Consider the following 22713-nt stretch of genomic DNA (forward strand, 5'->3'; position numbering starts at 1 on the left):
GCAGGTTCTGCACTGTCAGCGCAGAGCCTGATGTGAGGCTTGAGCTCACGAACCGTGATTATCACGACCTGAGCCGAAAACAGAGTCGGACGCTTAACCGGCTGAGGCACCCCCCCCCCCCCCCGGTGCCCCTGGTGTCAGAGAATTTCTTAATCCTGTTCTTTCTACTGCCAGAAGCAGCCTGGTAGAGGCAAAGGGCACGGGTGTGGGGCCGGTCGAGGGTCGCAGGCCTGCACCCTGGCTCTTTAACACACTGGTTTCGTGACCTCGAACAACGTGCTCGACGGAGACACGTGCCTCGTGGTTTGTCAGCCGGCGACTGAGGCCCACGTCACGGGGCAGGTGTAAAGGCTGGAGGGTGTGACGATGCTCCTGGAAAGTGGTCGGTGTCCCCCCCGCCAATGTATTGCTGTATTTGGGGCATTTGCACCGGCAAGCATCCTGAGGTCTCTCTTCACTGCTCCACGGCTGTAACTGCGTGGACGGGCCCAGCCAGGAGACGAGGGCCGGCCGAGGGAACACGCTTGGGTCCACTCAGAGTCTCCACGTTAGTCTAGTGGGGAGGGGATTGGACCCGCCTGTCTCCCTAGGATCCCCCACCTTCTGAGCCCCAAGTCCCGTGTCAGGGCCTCAGTGTGTGTGTGCAGAGAGGAGGCCGAGGCGGTCAGGGACTTTAGGCCAGACTTGGCGGGGGTTGGGGGGTGGGGTCGGGGCAGCGGCCCCACGGAGGAAAGGTCCAGGCTGAGCTCTGGAGATGCTTTAGGACAAACACCTTCCCCCGCCTTGGGAAGCGGTTTGCTGGATATGTGACGTGACTACGGGATTCCCGCTTGAGCCCGGCAGTGCCCCACCTGGTCCCACAGAGGAACCACCCGCTTACCGCATGGAGAGCACGTCACAGACAGAAATGAGCCCACACCTCAGCCACCAATGTGGCCTCGAGGTCTGGCCTCTTGGACCGGACTCCGTGGTGGGATTCGGGCACCCACCGCGCTGTCTCCCGCTTGGCCGCCAACCCGGCAGCTCCCGGGAGCGCGGGATCAGGGGAATCGCGGCCTCCTGGGTCAAGTTCAAAGTCCCCTTCGGCCTGGAGAAAATCGTTGTCACCGTAACGCCGCTGGTCCCACCACGGGCAGAGCTCTTGGTGAGCACCAGGGGTCTTGCGCAGACCTCATCCTCCAAAGGCTGGATCTCAAAACGGAGGCGCTAGGGTGTTAAATCACTTGCCCAAGACAGAGCGGTCAGGTGTTCCCCCGAACCCCCTGTGCTGGCTGTGCTCGCCTCCAGGCCCCTCCCCTGGAGGCTCTGACCGGGCGGGTCCGGGTGGGTTGGTGCGATTTGGGATTTGATAGGTGATTCCTGTCACCAGAGAGGTTGGGAAATGCAGGAAGTCCTCAACCCCCTCCCCCACGGCCTCAAACTGTGACATGTGGAGGCTGAAGGCAGACTTGCACAGGACGAGGCCAACAGGCCTCTGAGGACGCCGTCCCTTGTGAGCTCCAACGTGAGGAGGTGGGAAAACCCAGTGAGAACAGCTCCCTTTCCCCTGGGCCCGACTTGACTCCTCGGGGACAGAAGACACGGCTGGTAACCAGGACCGGGGGACGGCACTGAATTAGCATAACCAGCTGCTGTAGCCGAGATGGGAAAACCAGCCGGAATGAGCTGATGACCGACGGAGGGGGACTTCTCCGGCTGCAAGGCCATCGTGCCTCAGTGCCCCGGACACCTGCAGATGCGAGGTCACCAAGCCGCAGGCCACAGATGTCAGCCAGCTGTGTGGCCTGAGTGGCTCGCGGGGTGTCCGCCCTGCAGAGTGAGTGTCCCTCCTCCCAGCTGCTGGAGACGCGCCACAGAAGGCCCGCATGTCCATGGCAAAGACAGGGACAAAGAATTTAGAAAAGCCCTTAATTTACAGCAAAACTGACAAGAAGTCTTTTGCGTTGAGACATTTCGAGGATTAAAACAAAATCATAAAGCATTTATCTCCAGGCAGAAAGTCTTTCAGAAACAGAATCGAAAAGAAAAAGGCAGGGACCCAAGGGAGACTTTGTCTAATGTTCTGAACGGGCATGCAAAAGAAGAGGGGAAAAAAAAACCACAGAAAGACCAGAAGAGAAAAAGAGAAAAGAATAAACAAAAACAATAGCAAAATAATTTAAAAACAGAACAAACTTTTCTGACTGTCTAGGATGAGAATCCTTTGGTCCTATTACCACCCGGAGAGTCTTTTCTGCTGGTGCGTGACGGCCAGAAGAATCCTTTCTCAGAAGTATCTGTTCGGATCAGGTCCAAATGTGCACAACGGAAATCAACGGATAAGCGAAAGTGGCTTCCACAAGATAGTGCTCTCCATCATAAGAGAAGTCAGAGGGAGGTCGTCCGGAGCTAAAGTGGCCATTCAGAGTCTTGAAGACCTAGGCTCCAGGCTCCCTCTTCCCACCTGCCCTTCCTTCGGCATTTGTTTTCTGCCCCAAGAAGGTCGCTCAGCCTCCGGCCATCACGCCCACAGTCTAGTCCGCAAGAGTGAGAGAGAAGGTGGCAAAGTGTGAAGTCGTGTGTCCCACTTCGGATCTCGTCTCACCGACCAGCGCTTACCCCGTGGCCGCCGTTAACTGCAAAGGGACAGAGGAAACTGGTCTTTGGCACAAGTGCCCGGCTAAAAACAAGGGATTCTACGTCTGAGGCAGGAGGGGCCCACGGGGAGTCGAGTGGCACACGGTGGTTCTCACCACGAGACGTGACGCCCTAGCCACAAGGAAGCGGCCTCTCGCTCTGGGTTAGGCAACCAACGGGGCGTGGAATAAGCCTTTCCTTTCATGCTGTGCCCCCTCCCCTAACGCGGGGAGCCCTCTCTTGACCCCCTCAACCGTTCCACCCCAACAAAGCTCCAAGCAGGCGCCCCAGGAAAGCTCTTGCCGCTCTGGGAGGTCGCCCATGCCGCCAAGTCTCACCTGCACCTCGCGACTGACCGTGACCGCCGTGGGGGCGGCGGGCTTCGCTTTGCCGTGTCACTCGGAAGCGGGCCGGGGAGAGCTTCCGTGCAGAGCCCATGTGGGCCCAGATCCCCAAATAAGACTCTGCCCATGTAAGCCTGCAAGCGGCCCCTTTCTCCCCCCGCTTCACCCCTCCTGCCCAGCTCTGCCGCGTCTGTGCAGCTGTCAGTCTGCTAGCAAGCGGGCAGGGCATGTACGCAAAGGGATAATTTATTCCCCTTCCCTAGCAGCTGCGGGGGTCACCTCCCCGGGGACAGACGCTCGCTTCCTGTACGGACAGAAAGAGGCAAAATTTGGCATCCTAACGAGCGGCCAGCTGGGGCTTCACGCCTGACGCTCTCAGGGAGGAGGAAGGGGGAGGCTCTCGTCCTGATGCGCGCGCGCGCCGCGGGGGGATGCTGGCTGGCTGCTGGGACCCGTGAGAGCCGGTGCCGCAGGCCCTGGATGCCTCCGGAGACCATCAGAGAGGGACTAGGCTTCGAAGATGAGAAGATGAGAAGGTTCGCTTTGGGGGGCGTCTGGGGGACTCGGTTAAGCGTCCGACTTCAGCTCAGGTCATGATCTCACGGTCTGTGGGTTCAAGCCCCACGTCGGGCTCTGTGCTGACAGCTCAGAGCCCGGAGCCTGCTTCGGATTCTGTGGCTCCCTCTCTCTCTGCCCCTCCCCTGCTTGCACTCTGTCTCTCTCTCAAAAATAAATAAAACAGTAAAGAAGGAGGAGGAGGAGAAAGTTTGCTTTGGTTGTTGTTTAGTCTCAGTTTTTATTTTTCTAATAAAGTTCGCCTATTTGGTTTCTGTAGCCATTTTCCCCATTGCCCATGGCCAGCCAATACTACAACCCTGTGGTGGTTCTATCAGATTCAGACCCGTGGGCAGACGTCACGAGAACAACTTCCTCGTGACAAATCTCCATCCAGACCCATTCTTCTACACGGCTCATCGTGGCCAGAAGGAAACAATGAATTCATTGCTCACAAGATCATCTAACTCCTTCTGGAACTGAGACCTTAAAGGAGTTTCTGCTAGGGCTCTTCATAAGGCGGCCTTTGTGCCACAGCGAACAAGGTAATAGGATATTCTCCTGATTAGGATTGCCATTTCTAGCAAATACAAATACAGAAGACCAGTTAAATTTAAACTTCACATAAGCAGTGAATAATTTTTTTTAAATTTTTTTAATGTTTATTATTTTTTTTGAATTTTTTTTTCAACGTTTATTTATTTTTGGGACAGAGAGAGACAGAGCATGAACGGGGGAGGGGCAGAGAGAGAGGGAGACACAGAATCGGAAACAGGCTCCAGGCTCCGAGCCATCAGCCCAGAGCCCGACGCGGGGCTCGAACTCACGGACCGCGAGATCGTGACCTGGCTGAAGTCGGATGCTTAACCGACTGCGCCACCCAGGCGCCCCTTAATGTTTATTTTTGAGAGGGAGAGAGAGAGAGAGTGCAAGCAGGGGGGGCAGAGAGAGAGGGAGACACAGAATCCGAAGCAGGCTCCGGGCTCCGAGCTGTTGGCACAGAGCCTGATGGGGCTCAAACCCACGAAGCATGGGATCATGACCTGGGCCAAAGAAGGACGCTTAACTGACTGAGCCTCCCCAGGTGTCCCCCAAAATTAAAATTTTAGAACGTTGATGTTCATCTGAGATTCAGATTGAACTGAGATTTGCATATTTTGTCTGGCAGCCTGACTTAGGACAAATTCAGCATCGAGGCTCGTAACACTGCTTTTTCATTCTGTTCCTGTGCCGCCTGATTTCCAGCCAGGCTCCGTGCACAGTCAGGAAATCAGACTGTTCCACCCGGCTTGCGACACCGTTCCCTGCAGTCACTTCTCACAGCTCAGAAACAACCCTCTTCAGCTCCTCTGAACTCTCTGGCGAGGAGGGCTGGCTCCGTCTCTCAGGTGCCAGGCTTGGATTGCTGTGTACGAGATGAGAACGTGAGGCTTCACCGCCCTGCTCGGGCAAGCTTCCTTTCTCCGCAGCCTCCCGAGAGTGTTTCAGGGTCAATTCTGACCCCATCCACAGTCAGGGTTTACGTCACTATGACCAGGACAGTCCTGTTCACCAGCCGAGCCGGTCACACTTCCTTTGTGGCAGAACTTTTTGGGAGTTTTCTGGGGGGGATGTTAGTAATGGTCTTTTTCACTTAGTTTTTAAGGTGTTTATCACTAACCCGTCCCAATTGTGTAAATCCTTCGATACCCTCGGCCACACCGGGCCTTCCATCAACTTCATCTTCCGGATGACGCCCTTCCCCCCTCCCACCTGCTCCCATGTGAAGTGGTTCATCTACTGTCCAGCCTCACCCGGGGTGGCCCTTGCCGGCCGCTGGGGACCGTCCCTCCCCTCTCGTGCTGCGTCACCTGCTCCCTGGAGGCAGCGACTCCTAGTTCTCGGGTTCGCTCCCTCGTGTTGATGGAGCAGACCCCTCCCAGCCCTCCATACCTGCTGGTTGGACGGGCCACGAGAACCACGTGTGGGATGAAGACCAGAGCCTTGGAGGGTGGCCGTGCCCTGGACTTGGCTTCGCGTGTGTTGTGGTTCCTGAGACAAGGTCTGGACCCCGTCTCCCTGCCCCCACCTGCAGCCCCTCACCCTCCATGTGAGCTGTCGGGGTGAACAGCACCGGTGAGCTACCTGACGGGCGGCCCCGGTTGGCGGGTCCCCTGCGTCCTGTGGGCTGGGTGCGGCCCAGGGACACCCGGGTGCTGTGCTGTAGGACCCACCAGCGAGAGGGACGGGTGGGGGAGCGCGTGGCATGCTTGCTTTGTGCTTTCTTCTTCACTAGCGATTAATTAAAGACAGTGCCATCTACTAACTGCAAAGGGACGGTTCTCAAAGGGGGTAGATTCATTTTCTGTCTCCAGAGTGTTCTGTTTCTGTTTTCTGATTCACACGGTCATTCTTCTCCGTCATTCACTGCTCCGCCCGACAGAATAAACATCGTGCAGGATGAGCTCTCATGGACGTCCCTCTCGTGCACGCTGGAGACAAGCGCCAGGCGCCCCTGGTCTGACCAGAGGTCATGGCAGGACCACAATCGTGATGCTTTGTGGTCCAAGCTATGCATGTGGATCAAAGTCCATTTGTTCGAGGGCAGAAGGGGCTTCCCTCCCCGCGATGCCACATGGGTCGTGAAAGACCAAGGAATCCAAACGCCTCTCTTATCCTGGACTCTCGTGGTAAGAGCGAGGAGTGCCCACCTCCGATCCCACTGTTCGGCAATTTCTTGGTCACGACTTTGCTCCCTGCTAGAAAGCATGCACCTCTGAGACCATCTTATTAACTTCCACAGCCTGAGAAAGTGCCAGGATGCTGGAAAGACAGTCTGTATCTAGAAAGTTGTTTCTAAACAACAAAATACGTTGTTGGCCGATTTCATAGGTAACTGTTTGTTATTTAATGACAATGATAGCTTGCTTTTGAATTGTACTTTATAATTTTCTTTTTTTTTTTTCAACCTTTATTTATTTTTGGGACAGAGAGAGACAGAGCATGAACGGGGGAGGGGCAGAGAGAGAGGGAGACACAGAATCGGAAACAGGCTCCAGGCTCCGAGCCATCAGCCCAGAGCCTGACGTGGGGCTCGAACTCACGGACCACGAGATCGTGACCTGGCTGAAGTCGAACGCTTAACCGACTGCGCCACCCAGGCGCCCCTGTACTTTATAATTTTCAAAGTAGGTTCACATACATGATCTGATTTGCTTCTCGGAGCTGACTGTGCAGGAGGCAGGGCAAGTGTTACACAGAGCTTATCCAGAAAATTCCATCACTTCCTCCTCCACTTTGGAGAGATGATAGAGCCTGAGTAATACTGGTTATTGTGTGACGAGAAACCACGGGGAGCAGTGTGTGCTTCATCAGAATCCTTTTGTGGGATTCTAGAAAAACAAATTCTAGGTGGCCTCGGAATTCCTCCTAATCATCTGTAGCTGCGAACAGATGGCCTTGTTCCCCGAGTCAGGATGGCAAAACTCAGGCACACATGTGCAAAATTACTCTTGAGGCTATAAACTCAGCAGCAAGGACAGAAGGTTGGAGAACAAATCTATGTTATCTTTCAGGGTGTGAGCCACGACAGCTCGGGCTTCTGCTGCATCACTGGTCCCTCTGCTTTGGGGTCCACCATCTGGACCCTAGGAAGGACCGCACTGGAGTGGAGAGAACCCCAGGGTAGCCGCTGAGCTTGGAGGAAGCTGTCTTTATCCCGGTGTGTGGAGAGAAGCTATAAAACTATGATTCTGGGGGCGTCTGGGGGCTCAGTCAGTTAAGCATCTGACTTCGACTCGGGTCACGATCTCACCGCTGGTGAGTTTGAGCCCCATGTCCGCTCTGTGCTGACAGCTCAGGGCCTGGAGCTTCTGTGTCTCCCTCTCTGCCCCTCCCCTGCTCGGGCGCGCTCTCTCTCTCTCTCTCCCAAATCAAAATAAATAAACGTTAAAAAATTAAAACAAAACTATGGTTCTGGGAACGGGGGAGCAAACAGCAAAGGTAGTCCAGGAACAGGCCTTTGTGTGTCTTTTCTGCGCGCTGCGCCCCCGTTCTTCGGACACCTCTGACTCCTTTGAAGAAACCCTTTCGCTCGGGGAGGTTCTGGCCAGGAAAATCCGCTGGCAGCCGGGGGACCACGTCCAGGGCAAGCAGGGGACCCGACGTGGCCGGCGAGGGTCTCCCACCTCCCTCTCGGCAGAGACTGGCTCGTGGGAGCACAGGTGATTCGAGTCTCTGTGGACTCAGCGGAGGCCCTCGGGAGAGGCGGTTAGAAGGAGACTAGGAGCGCGGGGCTGGGGGCTCACCGGGGCCTGTCCGGGGTGAGGCCCACCAGGAAGAAAGCAGAAGAGACAAGAGACACGGGCTCGGTGTGCTTGATCTCCTTCCGTCCCCGGGCACGGCTGCACCTGCTCTCAGCGCTACTGACTTTGGCCTTTGCAGTCACGTCGGCTGATCCGTACGTAGCGAGCGGAGAGCTCCTCCTTGGGTTCGCGCGTCTGCGCGGGCGTGGGGAGGACAACGTGGGCGTGTACGTGCACGGGGAGGGCGACGTGCGTGGGGACGACGACGTGAGGGCGCACGGGCCTGGGGAGGATGGTGTGGGCGTGCACGAGCGTGGGGAGGGCCGCCGGGGAGTGCTACTCGCTGGGGCGGCAGGTGCGGGCCAGACCGAAGGAGAAAGATCGGCGCGGGTGGGTCGTCAGGAGGTGTGGCCGGGAAAGCAGAGGTAAGACCTGGCCGCAGTCGCCGTGTTTGGGTCCAGGGAGCACTCTGTTATCAGGCCCTGAGAAGCACCTCGGGACCGTGTACGTTGACTTGGTACAAGTTATATGGCCGACGCACTTCCTTCAGGGTAGAAGAGGTGAAGAGGAGGGGACTTGACTCCCTGCCTGGGGTCCCCGGCTCGCCGATAGGCCTCAGAGGATCCGTGAGCCTCCAGGGCTATGGGCGAACACTGCGTGTACGTTCGTTTTTCTGAGCAGAGGGTCCTATGCTCCAGCAGGAAGATGCGCAGAGGGGAGGTGGTTGGACCTGAGCGGACACCCGTCCCACCCCTTCCGCCCTCCGCGCCCCTGGAATCGGGGGTGAGCCAGGGCCTGCCTGTGTGAGAGACGGGCACCGTGGTGGGGCTGCCCTAACTCGGGGAAGCAGACGGCCTCGGAGAGCAGGGACGGGAAGGTGGGCCCACGGCCCGGAGAATGAGGCGTGAAGCAGGTGGCCCCGCAGACGGGCCGCGATCTGTGCTCTGGGTCTCGGGGGCTCGCTGGTTCCCGGGTCAGGTACCCCCAGCGCCCGAAGCTTGGTTCCGCCTCTGCCTCCCCACCTGTGACCCGCTCCGAGCTCTCTGCATTTCTCTCCTCTTTCTTTTCTTAAAAAGGGACCAAGTGAGGGCTTCCGTGGTCATTTCCTTTCTTCTGCTAACGGACATAGCTGGTGTTTTTTTCTGGCTCCTTGAGATGCAAAGTTAGGTTGTTACTTGAGGTCTTTGTTCCTGTTTCATGTGGGCGTTTGTCCCAGTAAACCTCCCTCTTAGGGTTGCCAGTTGCCGCATCGGTGGTTTTCTTTTCTTTTGTGTCCAGGTATCTTCTGTTTCCCCTTTTTGTTTCTTCTTTGATCCCACCATCGCTCAAGAGCGTGCTGTTTAATTTCCACCTTCCCATCCTTCCCTACGCTGTTGACTTCTAGTTTAGTCCCTTGTGGTGAGGAGATTGGTGGGGTCTCAATCCTCCTCCGTGTCAGAGATTTTTTTTTTTTTAATGTTTATTTATTTTTGAGAGAGACAGAGTGTGGGCAGGGCAGGGGCAGAGAGAGAGAATGAGACGCAGAATCCAAAGCAGGCTCCAGGCTCCGAACTGTCAGCACAGAGCCCGACACGGGGCTCGAACCCACAAACTGTGAGATCACGACCTGCGCTGAAGTCGGATGCTTAACCGACTAAGCCACCCTGGCGACCCTCTCGGGACAATTTTTGACGTAAAGTCGATTTTCTCTGACCTAAGTATCACCACCCTGTTTTCTTGATTTCCATTTGTGTGAAGTATCTTTTCTGTCCCTTTGCTTCTGGCCTTTACATGCCCTTGAATCAACATAAAGTGAACTTCGAGCACACGGTTGGGTTGTGTGATCTTAACTCACCTTGGTAACCCTGTAAGTAACGCGAATCCTTCTCGTTTCTGTTGGAGAGGGAGGCCCCGGTGCTCACAGACTACGTGACCCGCTCCGCCCCAGTCTCCCCGTTGGCAAAGCGGGGCTGTTTCCGCAGACCCCCCGCCTCTCTCCCTCCCGCCCTTTTTTTCCTCCGGACACAAGAGGACCTGCTCAGAGGTGGGGCACAGACGCCAGGCGAGGAGTCTGGTCTCAGGCGGAAGGGCCCAGAAAACCTTGGAAACTGTAGTCTTCGTGGTCACGGGCTGACATGCTCGAGGGTCCCGTGGTTGGTACGTGATTGTGGTTCTGGCGCTCAACGGTATTAGGCGGTATTATCTGTCCCTTTCTCCGTATCGTTTGCTACCATTTTACCATTAAGTGATATCACAAGTTAGGCGATCTCCATCCACTATTGGCGGTTGTCATGGGGCCTCACCGTGTGTCTCTGCGGGCTGCTAGGGCCACGGGAGACAGCAGTTCCGCGTGGGGGAGCTGCCCACAGACGTTCCCGTGGCTCAGAGCTCCTCCGCCAGCACTGGGGGGGGGGGCAGGGAGCGTGGGGGCACGTCCACATGGCTTCAGCCCGGCCACACCTTCCCACATGCACTCCGGGCGGGGAAGGCTCCAGAACGTTTCCAGAAGGCTTGGAATACTTTTGGAAGGTTTCTTTCTCTGCGGAGGCAGCATAGAAACTAGAAGGAATGGTTGGGATTTGGACGAGCCAGTGGCTTTCACACAGTTTTGGAACACGATCCACAATACGAAATGTGTGTGTGTGTGTGTGTGTGTGTGTGTGTGTGTGTGTTCACACAAATGCATGTGTGTAACAAGTATTAAACACATAACACTTAACACACGCTGTGGCCTCCTCAGTGCTCTGATGATTCCCTCTAGTCAGATAATTCGTTCCGGTTAGAATAAATGTTAGTTCGGACCCACTAAATACAGTTACCACCGTGAATCCACCCCAGGTCGCGAGTGTGGGTCTCTGCTCCCCTCCACTTCCCCATCAGGACGGGGCAGGTGGGTGTGATGGGGACGTGCCATCCGTGCTCACCGGGCGCGTGGGAACTTTCCCAGCACAAGCGCGGGGCCTGGCCCAGAGTTGCTGGTTGTTCTTACTCTTCTGCACCCCATCCTGCCCGGTGCTGCGGGTAGGCGAGTGAGGCGTGGCCCTGTCGCGCAGGCCTTCACAGGGAGAACGATCTCGGGGCCTCTGTGTCCACCGTCAGCCAAACCCGCGTCTGTAAATAATTAAGGGTGAAGACCCAGGAACAGCACTGGACTGGACCCGAAAGAAACTTTCTTGGTTTGTTTTGGAGCCCCACTTCCTAGGAGTTCGCCCGATGGAAGAAATAACTCAAAAACAGTGGCGAGGAAGGTGAGGGACGGAGCGTAAGCCTACACTGCACGTGCAGAACGGCTGCAGGGCCAGCCTCTTGTCGTGGATGCATTTCAGTGCGTGCGGGGGAGGCTCAGGACAAGCTGTGAGGACTTCATCATGACCTGGAAGTGACGGCATGCCGTCGGTCTCCACGTCACGTGTGCGTGTTTTGTACTCGGTCCACACGGTGGATCTGAGGCTCCTGACGGCGCTGGGGGGACCTGGAACCCTTAGTACTGAGAAAAAGGCCTTTGCGGTAAAACAGGGTTCGTCCGAGCCCTGCCACCTTCCAGCCCCCGTGGCCAGTGGCTTAATCTTGCAAAACGGGGCCGGTGACCGCACCCGCGTCACGGCATCTTTGGGAAGTGGATTCAAATACTCAGAACCCCGCACGGCTTCTAGCGACGACTGGATGCTCCAGAGCTGCGTAGACTCTCCCGTGTTCACTGCCCTGTGCGCTCGGGCTCGAACCTTGGAGAACCAGAGAGAGGAGGGGTCACCGCCACGGATGAGGCTTCCCCTCACACGTTGTTCAGGCTTCCTGGAGGGGGTCGTTTTCATGGTGGGGGAGGCTGGCGGTTTCCCAAGCCTCAGAGAAGGTGGAAACAGCCGAACCCCCCGAAGGAGAACACGCCTGCGTCTCAGCCACACCCGCTCGCGAGCTCTGCCACCCCCGGCACAGGCGGGGTCACCGTGTCTCATCCCGCTTCTCTGAGGTTGACAGAGAGAAACAGACATGAGGCAGGTTCAGGAGCAACTATTTTTGGTGACACAAAGTGGCTGCAATCAGCCTGTCCTTTTTCCTGGAATAATGCTCTGCACGGAACACAGCCCATGGTGTCTGCTCTGACCTTGGCGGTGTCCTCCCACCTGGCGTTGCCCTGCCCCCACCCCTCCTCCTAACACACCTGCCCCGCCCTTGGGGGAAGGGCTCTTCCTGCCCCAGGGACGGCAGGTTCTGTCCCCAGCCAGACCTTTGGCGTCACCGGGGCCCTGCTGACATCCCGCCAGCACCACACATATTGGAGCCCAAATAATTGAAGCTCCTTCCACGTCCAAAACTGCCACCCTGGCCTCCAGTCTGACCTGACCCCCCACAGGAGGGACAGACGTGATGATGAGGGGTCCTCAGGAGACAGCCACACGCGGCCAGCCTGTTGGGTGTGGAGGGGCCTGGCTCCAAGGCCGCACCTAGAGGTCGGGCTCTTCAGATCCGGCCGCTGTGTCCCAGGTGGACGGTTCTCGATCAGCGACCTGTCCTGGGGAGGTGACCGTCGCCCCGTGACCAGCAGGTGCCGCGTGCTCCCTGGAGATGCGCGAATCGGACCTGCGACCCCGCTGCTCACACCCCACCGGGTGGATGTGGCGCTGTGGCGGGTGAAATGCGGCGCCCCCGCGCCTGGGCCGGCCGTGTGACCCGTCCTCACCTGCAGAGCGCGTCAGGCAGGCCGCGTGACCGCCACGCCTGGGCCTCAGCACGCTTGCTGTCCCTGCTCCTGTAGAGGCCGTGTTCACCTGTAGGGCCTTCTGGTCTGCGGGGGTCTTCCGCAGACCTCAGCGCCATCGGTTCTCATAGCGTTCCTTCTGGTCACGGGCTCCCCAGAGACAAGGAGCGGGTGGTCCAGTGTGGGAGGGGCTTCCAGGAAAGCACAGGGAGGGAGAGGGCACCGGCCAGGGCTACGGCGTCTCGGGCCAAGCTTCTTTAGGTCCTTCCCGGGGACAAGGAAGCCAGACTTCATTCTCTGTGCCTCTTGGTCACTGGTGCAGGACTGCCGGTGTGAGGGGCACAGAGAAGGGAGAGCCAATTTCCAGACGTTTCTTGCCTCCTTCCCTGGGGGCAGAACCTTGGAAAGGAGCTGCAGGCCCTGTTTGTTGGGAATATACCAGAAGCAGGCAAAGCCGGGAGTGTGGGGAGCCCCTCTGCGCTGGGGCCTGGCGCCCGGGCACAAGTCCCCGCAGGGCACCTGGCGCCCCGTGTGCCTCCGCAGGGGAGTAGGGAGCCAGTGGTAGGCCCTGAAGGGGCCTGGGAGGATGTCCAGAGGCGGGGCTCTTGGTCCTGATGAGACTGGAGGCTTTCTGTCTCGTCCCACCCGGGACTCCGTCACTAGGAGACAATGTGGCCGCAGCATGGCCCTGACTTGCATTCTGTGTCCCTTTATGGGGTCGTCGGTCAGGTGAGGCTGCGAGAGGAGGCCGAGGGAAGGCTCAGGAGCACAGTCCGTTACGCTCCCAGGTGCTGGCGGCGGAGGCTGCGGGCTCACAGGGCCATGTGAGACACCAGGAGGTCAGGAGACAAGACAGGAGCGAAGGAAGCATCAGGCCGGAGGAAAAGGCAGGCAGGGCTGGTGAACAGCCGAGGACGGGCCGGCCAGTTTGAGGCCCGTGGGCCGGGGGCTACGGGATGTCCCCAGTAGTACGTGGCCCCGGGATGGTCAAGGCAGAGGAGGTCCCCCCCAGCCCCGCATGGTCACTCTGCAGATCAAAGGCACGAGGGGGCCTCTGCTGCTCCAAGAACTTGTTCTCTAAAGGGGGCAGTCCCTCCCCAGCCAGAACAGGCTTTAAGATGTCAGAATATCCCACCGTACGTCCAGAATATGAGAAATGTTTGTGGTACAGCTTCTCAGCAAAAGGCGTCCGACCTATGATTCTTTGCTTCTTTCTTATTCAGTTTATTTCTTTATTTTGAGAGCGAGAGCGAGCAGGGGAAGGGACAGAGAGAGGGAGACAGAGAATCCCAAGCAGGCTTTGGGTGGTCGCGCACAGCCGGACGCAGGGCTCCAACTCACGAGCCGTGACATCGTGGCCTGAGCCGAAAGCAAGACGCAGACGCTCAGCCGACTGAGCCACCAGGCGCCCCTATGATTCTTTGCTTCTTGAGAGAAACGTCCCGTGATTTATCATTATCGAACTTAAAGCGATGGCAAGTGTCCCAGAAAAACTACCTTCACGTGTCAGTTTTAAAACCGTGTTATGTGCTGTTTGTCAGATTAGAAGCTACGTTACGATCAGTTTGAATTGAGCTGTTTCAAAAGGGTGACTTTGGTTAACACGAGCAGCCAGTGTTAGTCCTACGTTTAACTATTTTGAAATCATTTCAGACCTGGAAAAGACACAGTACAAAGCATTCCCGTGTAGATTTTACTTAGGTTCCCCACGTGTTAACATTTCACCACACCTGCTTTATCATTTCTTCTCTGCCTACACACGTGCACAGACACGCACACGCACACACACGTACATATACACACACACAGACACGGTTATTTTTCTGAAATGTTTGAAAGTACCGACCGCTCTATATTTTAGCGTGTTTCCTAAACACGGGCGCCTTCTCTTACCTGACCACGGTGCAGTCGGAAAAGTAATGCATCGACATCCCTATGATTTTAACGGAGGACCTGATGCAGTTGGCCGGGTGTACTACCCGTGTTTTGTTCTAGTCCACGATCACGTGCTGAGCTGAAATTTTATTTTAACATTTTTCTTTATTTTTGAGAGATCCAGACGGAGCGGGGGAGGGGCAGAGAGCGAGGGAGAACCCAGAATCCGAAGGAGGCTCCAGGCTCGGAGCTGTCAGCACAGAGCCCGACGTGGGGCTTGAACCTACGAACCGTGAGATCGTGACCTGAGCTGAAGTTGGACACTTCACGGACTGAGCCACCCAGGCGCCCCTCTCACACGCTGAGTTTATGCCTGTTTTGATTACAAGTGAGGTTCGCTCTGATCCTGTGTTCACAGTGTCACGTGCCAGATTTGCCCATTGTCAAGTTGATGTGGTCGTCTCTTCTAATAAGTATTTGTGGGCAAACACTTTGAAACTGTAAATATCCCATTTCTCGTGCTTTCTCTCACGGCATTCATCTCTTGTGACTGGTTCTGGCCTGAAGCGATTCTGCTGTGCTGCTTTCCAAGTGGGGCTTTCCTGTTGTCCGTGATACTTTTATGAGTTGGCAAGGCTTCTCCTCCCCCCCACCTGTTTATTTGTGTCGGTGTGGATTCATGGGTTCTTTTGTTTTTACTGGATATAATCCGTGGTGGTTTTGTGGTTCAGATTGTCCCGTATTTGGCCAGCAGAGCGGCTCCAAGCTGCCTCCTCTGTCCTTAGCCCACCTTCATCTTTGTGGAGCATCTGCTTGGTTTCTGGCTCACGAGATGCCCTCGGCTTCTCCTGTGTACTCAGTGCCCCAGCCCTGGAGCAAACCCATTTCTCAGGAGACGTGCCTTGTGATTGGAAAATGAATTCGGAAATCAAGGTCCAGGCACTGGGTATGCTCGCTGGGTTTCCCTTCTCTGGGGTCAACGTGAGCCTCCTCGGTGAGCAGACCTAGGACGTGTGTCTTATGGAAGTTTCTACAACGTGAATATGCTCCTCCACACCCATACCCACATCTGCGTGTGCGTGCACGTGGCCATGAGCTCAAGTCCACGCTGACACCTCCAGGTCCCCTGCAGTACCACACAGGGTTCATTCTACCACCCCCCCTTTTCTTATTTGGAGTTTCTTCTCCAACAGTGAGAAACCCCTCTCACTGTCTGCAATGAACAGTAAAACCTTGGTTTGCAAGCATCATTCGTTCCAGAAACATGCTTGTAATCCAAAGCACTCGTATATCAAGGCGGATTTTAAGAACCATCGGCTCAGTGGTGATCATGTGACGTTCAGTGTCACGTACAACTCGTATCGCAAGACGTCACTCGTTTATCAAGTTAAAGTTTGTTAGAAACGTTTGCTCGTCTTGCGGAACACTCACAGAACAGCAATCCAAGGTTTTACGGAATTAACTCATTTACTCGGTGCTAGAATAGAGCTAAAGTTGCATTGGAGTTGGTGACCCCGTGAGCCCCAGTGAAAACAAATCCGCTAACTGGAGCACAACATCCATTTACCTACAGTAAGTCACTCCAGTAACGTAACTTCTGTTCCCTGCGCCCCTTACCCCCTCCAAGTGGTAATTTTGCTCGTTGAAATACAGTTCGGGTCACTGTACAGACACTAACGTGATTTTTTTTTTTTAACGTTTATTCTTTTTGAGAGAGAGAGCATGGGCAGGGGAGGTGTAGAGAGAGAGGGAGACACAAAACCGGAAGCAGGCTCCAGGTCCTGAGCTGGCAGCACGGAGCCCGACGTGGGGCTCGAACCCATGGGCTGTGAGATCGTGACCTGAGCCAAAGCCGGAGCTTAACCAACTGAGCCACCCAGGAGCCCCTAATTTTTAATACGTTTTAATGGAGGAGGGGGTTCACAAATGCAAAAGCACGTAGGGCCCACGTGAGCCACACCGTGGCCCGTGGTGATGCAGCTGGGGCTGCGAGGTTTTCCACTCCACACGCTGTGTGCTTTTGGCCCAGGCCAGGTGGAGGTCTGGACTGCGTGCACCTCGAAAAGCTGGAATGTGAGGGGTGTCTGTAGGAGCCACGCAGGAAGCTGTGTCTTGGGGACCAGGAGAGCCAACGAGACGGGACCCCGTTGTGGCTCTTTCCTGTCCCCAGGAGTCCAAGGGATCTGGTCAGGAGCACCCGTGGGAAATGAGGATTGGTGCCCAGGAAGCAGTGTGTTAGGGAGCGTTTTTAAATCCACATTACTGTCTGTGCAGCATACGGATGATTTTGATGTGGCGGTAACGTCCCCCTCAGCAACTGTTCACATCGGCAGATCGCACGCGGCCAGTGTAACTTTGCCCTTTTCTCCGCTCCTGGGTGCTGGCCTCAGTGGCCCCGGGGTCTGCGTCTCTCCGTCTCTGCTGACACGCTACACCCATAACAGGTGGAATTTAACAACATTCCACTGGATTCATTTGAGATTGTAAATAGAACTACCGATTTTTTTCCAAGTCACCTGTATTTTTGCCGGTTTATGAAACGTGCGGTTCTAAACACCACGGACGCGACAGTATGGGGTGCAGCCCGAAGAATAAGCAATTATTTGCTGCAGAGAACCCAAAATAACCCCGTCAGGTGGTGCCCAGGGGCTTCCGTCAGGGGTGGGAAACGAGCCGTCGTCAGTGTCACTGCACCGTGGCTCGATGTCACTGCTCTCCGTGTCTTTTGTTCAAACACGGGCTCCTCAACTTCGGTGCCTGTATGACACGGTGAGCCTGCAGGGAGACGCGGAAGGGGGGCCATGTGCCTGCCCCCAGCAGGCAGGACTCGGTGACAGGTGCTCAGGCCCTCCACCCTCTGTCCCCCCCTACCCAGGTGAGCCCAAAGGTCACAGCGGCCTTGTTTCTGTGACTTCATATGCGAGTGGCTGTTGTGACATGTGCCCTTACAGGAGGGGGACACCGTCCTGTTGAGAGACACAGACACCAGCGTGCCACACGCAGCTCCTCTCCTACCCCCATTACCCCCGAAGGAGAGCAAAGAGCAGACAGGGGAGCCCGAGCCGGGGCCGGGGCCTCGGGGCGGGTGATGGGCGCCTTCCTCTCTGGGTGCTGCATCCCAAGAGGGGGCCGGGGACACCCCCGGGATCGGTGAGCTTCGTTCGCAGTCCAACTTAGCTTTGAAATTACAGGAAGGGCTTTCCACCTGTGAAGTGAGAGTTTTGTCAGATTAACCCAGAAAGAAAAAGTAAACCCCAGGTCAGGGGCCCATCTCTGCCACACCCCCACCCCCACCCCCACCCCCACCCCCACCAAGGCTGCTCTTGGAACTGTCCTCTTACCAGAAATGCAGCTGGGCTCCTTTAATGGTGCAAAAAAGCCCCTCCGTCAAGCACTGGCTTGGCTCATTCAGTCCGCTGACGACTCGAGGGCCCAGGGAGAGAGTCACAGGGCACAGCCTGGTCCACCTGCTGGGTCTGCCTCCCGCCCCATCCCCGCTGCTGCACCTCAGAGGAGACACAGCTGCTCCTTGGGCTCTGGGCTCCGACCCCACGGCCGCCGCTCTCTGGGGACCTCGGCTCCGGCTCTGAGCCCACTCCCCTGGGGGCGCCAGCCACGTGTCACGACGTCTAGTTGGGGTTTTCTTGTAAAGGGGGCGGAGAGCTGGGCATCATCCGTTTCAGTGTTGCTGGTTTCCCCCGGTTTACGGTTTGCAGTAGCCAACGAGGGGCAAGGGCAGCATTTAAGGAACGAAATGGAACAGGGGTGCCCGGGGTCTCGGTCAGTTGAGCGCCCACTCTGGATCTCAGCTCAGGTCATGATCTCATGGTTTGTGAGTTCAAGCCCCGCGTCGGGCTCTGTGCTGACAGCTCGGAGCCTTCTTGGGATTCTTTCTCTCTCCCTCTCTCTGTCCCTCCTCGCCTTGCTCTCTCACTCAAAATAATTAAAAAAGAAAAGAAATGGAATAAAAACAGCACAAAATAGATGAGGGCCCGGCAGAGGATGAGCCCCAGGAAGCTTCTGTTGTGTTTGTACGAGTGTGAAGGTCTTGTATGTGGGACCATAACACTGGTTTCTTACAAGATCGTCCTCACGAAGTTTGAAAACTGCGGGTTCTATTTTACCACGTCTCCCAACTCTGTCTGTTGGATCACTTGCCTCAGAATTACCTGGAGGACGGCCTGGTAGTTAACATGCAGGGTCCAGATGCCCACAGGGCAGGTCTGAGGGCAGGGCTGGGGAACCTGCACTTTTGTCCCCTGGTCTGGTCTTGTGTCCATGCGCCCCACATGCTTGGAGCTGCTTGCCCTGCGGACCAGTTCTCTGTGCTCCTCTACATCAGGACCTGGTCCATGCAGGGGTGCGGGGAAGTGGGTTGTGTGAGGCTCAGTGCCCCCACCTCCCTGCCTGGTGACTCAAGCACTCAAGTTAGTGGTCCTGTCATTTTAACAAGGTTTCACGGAGCAGAGACCCAGAGAATCTCATGTAGCAACTGCTCAGATCACATGTTTTTTTGGTGTTTTTTTTTTGTTTTTGAGACAGAGAAAGACAGTGTGAGCAGGGGAGGGGCAGAGAGAGGGAGACACAGCAGCCGAAGCAGGCTCCAGGCTCCGAGCTGTCGGCACAGAGCCCGACGCGGGGCTCAAACCCACAAACCGCGAGATCGTGACCTGAGCCCAAGTCAGATGCTCAACCGACTGAGCCCCCCAGGCGCCCCATGCAATGTGTTCAAAACTCTAAACTGCATTGTCCTCCCTCAGCACGTGCGATGTCTGCGTCTTTGAACCCGTGTGAAGATGCGGATGCGATGGCTTGTCTCCCTGTGTCACCTGCAAACTCTGCCGTTGGAGCCCCTGGAACCGCCGCCTCCATTGGTCCCCTCCCCTGCTGGCTTGTGCTGCCTCCAGGGGCCACCGGTAAGTCTCGGTCAACCGAACATCACAGAACATCATGTCGAGGGGCGATGGGGGGGCTGGTCCTCCGGAGAAGGGGCCAAGGGCCTTCCCGCACTCAGCCCCCTCCCACACTGGGGGAGCCCGGACAGCCCTGTGTTTCCTTTCCTGCTCCTGTCTCGTCAGGGGGACATCCTGTGGCTCCTGGCTGTTCCCCGACACTCCTGCCTTTCCCTGGGATGACATTTCCTGACCTGTGTCACCAGCCGCACAAGGAGAGACCCCAGCCTTATTTGAGACCCCCCCCCCAGCTGTTCCTGGAGTTTCTGGGGAGGCTCTCATGAGAACCCACAGGAGCCATCTCATGTCTCCCCAATTGCCCGTGAAGCTTGTCTGGGCTCTGATGCAGGCAGGACCCCACCTGTGTGGGGGGAGGCCCACCCAGCTGCCTGCCCTCATGAGATGGGTGTAGACTTCACTGAGTTGGGGCCACCCGGCCCCAAGCAGGAAGGAGGACAGGGCCCCTGCTCTGGTCAGTGTGTGTGCTCCTGGGTCACATAGAAGCCCCTAGAACCTCCACCCTCCCTGCAGCACCTCTCAAGGTGTGGATCCCTGAGCCCCAGTCTCCCAGAAGCCCCCGTCCCCTCCTGGCAGCCCCCATAATCCCAGCCTGTGGGCTCTCCCCCGCCCTGTCCAGGTCCCCTGGGTGAAGAGATGCCCCCAGGTGCCCTACTGCACAGCCCGCAGATAGGACGGCTCTGAATCCAGGTATGGACCCAGCGGGCGCGAGCCGGGACCTTGTGGTCCGGGTGTTTCCCTCGTGTCTGTGCCGGCCCTGGGAGGAGCCGACGCACACAGTGAGGGCCTTGCCCCTCCGGGCACCCAGCTCAGAGCAGCAGAGTGCTGACCGTCAGATGTCGGCACCACTGGCTGTGACCGGTGAGCCAGAAAGCCTTTCTCCCGGGAAATGAGCCGTGACAGGTGGCCCTGCTGGGTGTCCCTGCGGAGCTCAGCATGTGGACCCAAGTGCCCTTCTGGCCTGCTGGGCTCTCCTGCCCTTGGGACCTTGTGGAAGGCGTGGGACGCAGTGAGAAGCGGACCTTCCAGCATGTTCCCTGAATTCCCATCCGCCCTCCGCAAAGCCCTGCTCCCCACCGGGACCAGCGAGACCTCTTCAAGGGCACAGTTCTGGCTATGTCCCTCCAGGGCCTGAAGCCTTCAGATTAAGGCCCAAATCCTTCCCGTGACCCTGAACTGTTGATGGGGTTTTGGGGTGATGGGGGTTCGCAGCTGATGGTCAAGAAAGAATTCTCGAGACATCGTTGGTGCAAAAGAAGGTGATTTTATTGAAGCACGGGGACATACCTGTGGGCGGGAAGAGCTGCGCTGGGGTCGTGAGGAGTGACTCCTTCTCTACTGTGGAGGTGGGGAGGTAAAGGCAAAACGGAGGTTTCTAGAAGGACTTGATACGCTAAAGAGGACCCAGCGGGCGCCAGGGGCCTCGCTGCTGTCAAAGTTGTTTCCCTCTACTAAGGCCTTACCACCAGGAGGGGCGGGGCTCCTGGACAAATGCTCTGCTCCGTATTTGCCTCGAGCATTTGTCCGCGGGCTGCAGGTCACGAGATGTTCGGTTTCAGCCGCCTTTTCCTTCTGGCCTGTGTTCCCCCATCTCTGTGGAGGGGAGGGTGATGTGGGGGCTCCGGGAAACTGAGTCTACAGGTTTGTAGGGATGAAGCCGTTGATAAGACCGCCTTTGCCTTGTAATTTACTACCAAGACATGTGTAACCTGATGGAGACTCATGTCCTGTATGACCGTGATCTCTCTCAACCATTTGTTTTTCCCTTTTCTTTTGTCCTTGGGCAGCCTGGAGTGCCTGAGGAAGGAATGTCACCCATATCCCACCTGGGGTCCGGGGATGCTAGCTTGTGCCGGGCCTCGGCCTGCCTTGTGGTCCCTCATCACTGTCACAGCGTCAGTTAGTGTGTGAGGTAATGGCGGGCTCTTGGTCCACGTGCAGGCACGGGGCTGGGACCACGGGGCTCCTCGGTGGGTCCCTCCCCGGTCCTTGACGGTAGCTGGACCTTCTCACCTGCCCCTGGGCTGCAGGCTCCCAGGAAGGACCAGCAGGTTCTGCAGGGGCCGTTTCTGAGCAAGTGTCGGGGTGACCGTGCCACGGCCGCCCTCTGTCGGGGCGATTGCGAGTTCCACCCGGACTCGGGGAGGCCGGGACCTGCGTCTCGATGTGCTGTCCACGAACTCACAAACCTGCGTCCTCCCGAGTTGTGGCGGGACGCGGAACAGCCAGATAACGGGGTCCACCTGCCCTGACGCCCCATTTATGTTTCTGGGCTCGACACCAAAGCACAAAGTTGCGATTTTAACAGCCTCGTGCAGCGGCCCTGGGGTGACTCCTAGCGGGAAGTACTCAGCGTCTTCATGAGATTCAGGGTGAGAGGTGGGGCATCCACTGCTCCCCTGGGGGCAGCAGGTGCATCTCCTGAGTCAGGAAGGAGACCCTCACCTCCCTTCTGAGCACTGAGCAGCAGCGTCACGTTAAGTGGCTTATTTTCACTGCTTTTCTCCTCGAGTGAGGGGGCCCCAGAGCGGTCATGACTCCTACGCGAGCGGGCACCTACAGACCAAGGCTGGAGGGAGCCTTGGAGCAGGTGTGGCTGTGCCGAGGGAAGACCCCAGAGGATGGGTTGGCATCGGACGCAGAGGCTGGCGGGCGGTGGAGGCCGTGAAGGCGCAAGGCCAGGAGACGTTGGCACAGTTCTCCCTAGCGGATGGGCAGCGGGTACCTGTGCCGGCGGGGGTCCGTGTTGAGGTGGAGGTGGGAAGGGCCCGCAGCCGGGCTCTGATGGACACGATTGAGCCCTGGGGTGCCCATTACGTGGGAGACCCTGTCACACACAGGCGAGCTGCGTGCTGTGAGCAGAGCCTGACCCATTGAGATTCCCCCAAGGTGACCGTCGGGGTCACAGGTTTGTTAAAACACTGCGCAGGGGGGCGCAGGGGGGCGCAGGGAACAGCAGGAGCGCGGCCTTGCCCTCCCGGAACTTCGACCTACCCTGGGGAGACAGATCATAAAATGCTAAATGTACCCGTAAGCACACTATTTCAATAGTCACGTCATGCTGTCGCGAGAGTGATCGGGTGGTGGGGGGGTGGTGCACAGGGGTGTTGGGAAGTACTTTCCGGAAAGGCTTCTTGGGGGCCGAGTCCTCCGAGGTGAGACTTGCAGAATTCAAGGGGCGGAAGGACCTTCTGGCCGGAGGAGAGAACAAACACCCCGAGTCAGGAGGGAGGCAGGGAGGCCTGTGGGTGGGAGGGGAGGCCAGGGGCTCGCCATCCAGTTGGATTTTGCGAGGAGTCTGGATTTTACTCTAAGGGGAAAGGGAAGGGTGAGACCTGTGGGGCTCATGGGGGTGTCCAGTGCTCAGAGGAGGCCACGGGGGGACTGGGTGCCCG

General features: G+C 57.1%; 1 protein-coding gene and 1 long non-coding RNA gene across 3 annotated transcripts in view; one reads left to right on the top strand and one right to left on the bottom strand.

Moving 5' to 3' along the window:
• Positions 1–20559, top strand: part of CNIH3 (cornichon family AMPA receptor auxiliary protein 3) — a 220236-nt gene extending 199677 nt beyond the window's left edge. The window contains exons 6-7 of one of the 2 annotated variants that reach the window (XR_006591404.1): positions 19109–19264; positions 19427–20559. Coding sequence is in view for 1 of the 2 variants with exons in the window: in XM_023248021.2 (XP_023103789.1) it covers positions 19109–19142 (34 nt within the window). In the remaining variant the exon portion in view is untranslated. Of the gene's footprint in view, positions 1–19108 lie in introns of both variants that reach the window. The other variant, XM_023248021.2, reaches the window with a different exon arrangement.
• LOC109495506 lies at positions 1912–3591 on the bottom strand. Its single transcript, XR_002150927.3, has 2 exons — positions 2955–3591; positions 1912–2615 (listed from the first exon to the last, which is right to left on the bottom strand). It is a non-coding gene; the product is annotated as an uncharacterized LOC109495506 (long non-coding RNA).
• Positions 20560–22713: the final 2154 nt, after the last annotated feature.

The sequence above is a fragment of the Felis catus genome, chromosome F1 (assembly GCF_018350175.1).
Source record: "Felis catus isolate Fca126 chromosome F1, F.catus_Fca126_mat1.0, whole genome shotgun sequence".
NCBI classification, from domain to species: Eukaryota; Metazoa; Chordata; class Mammalia; order Carnivora; family Felidae; genus Felis; species Felis catus.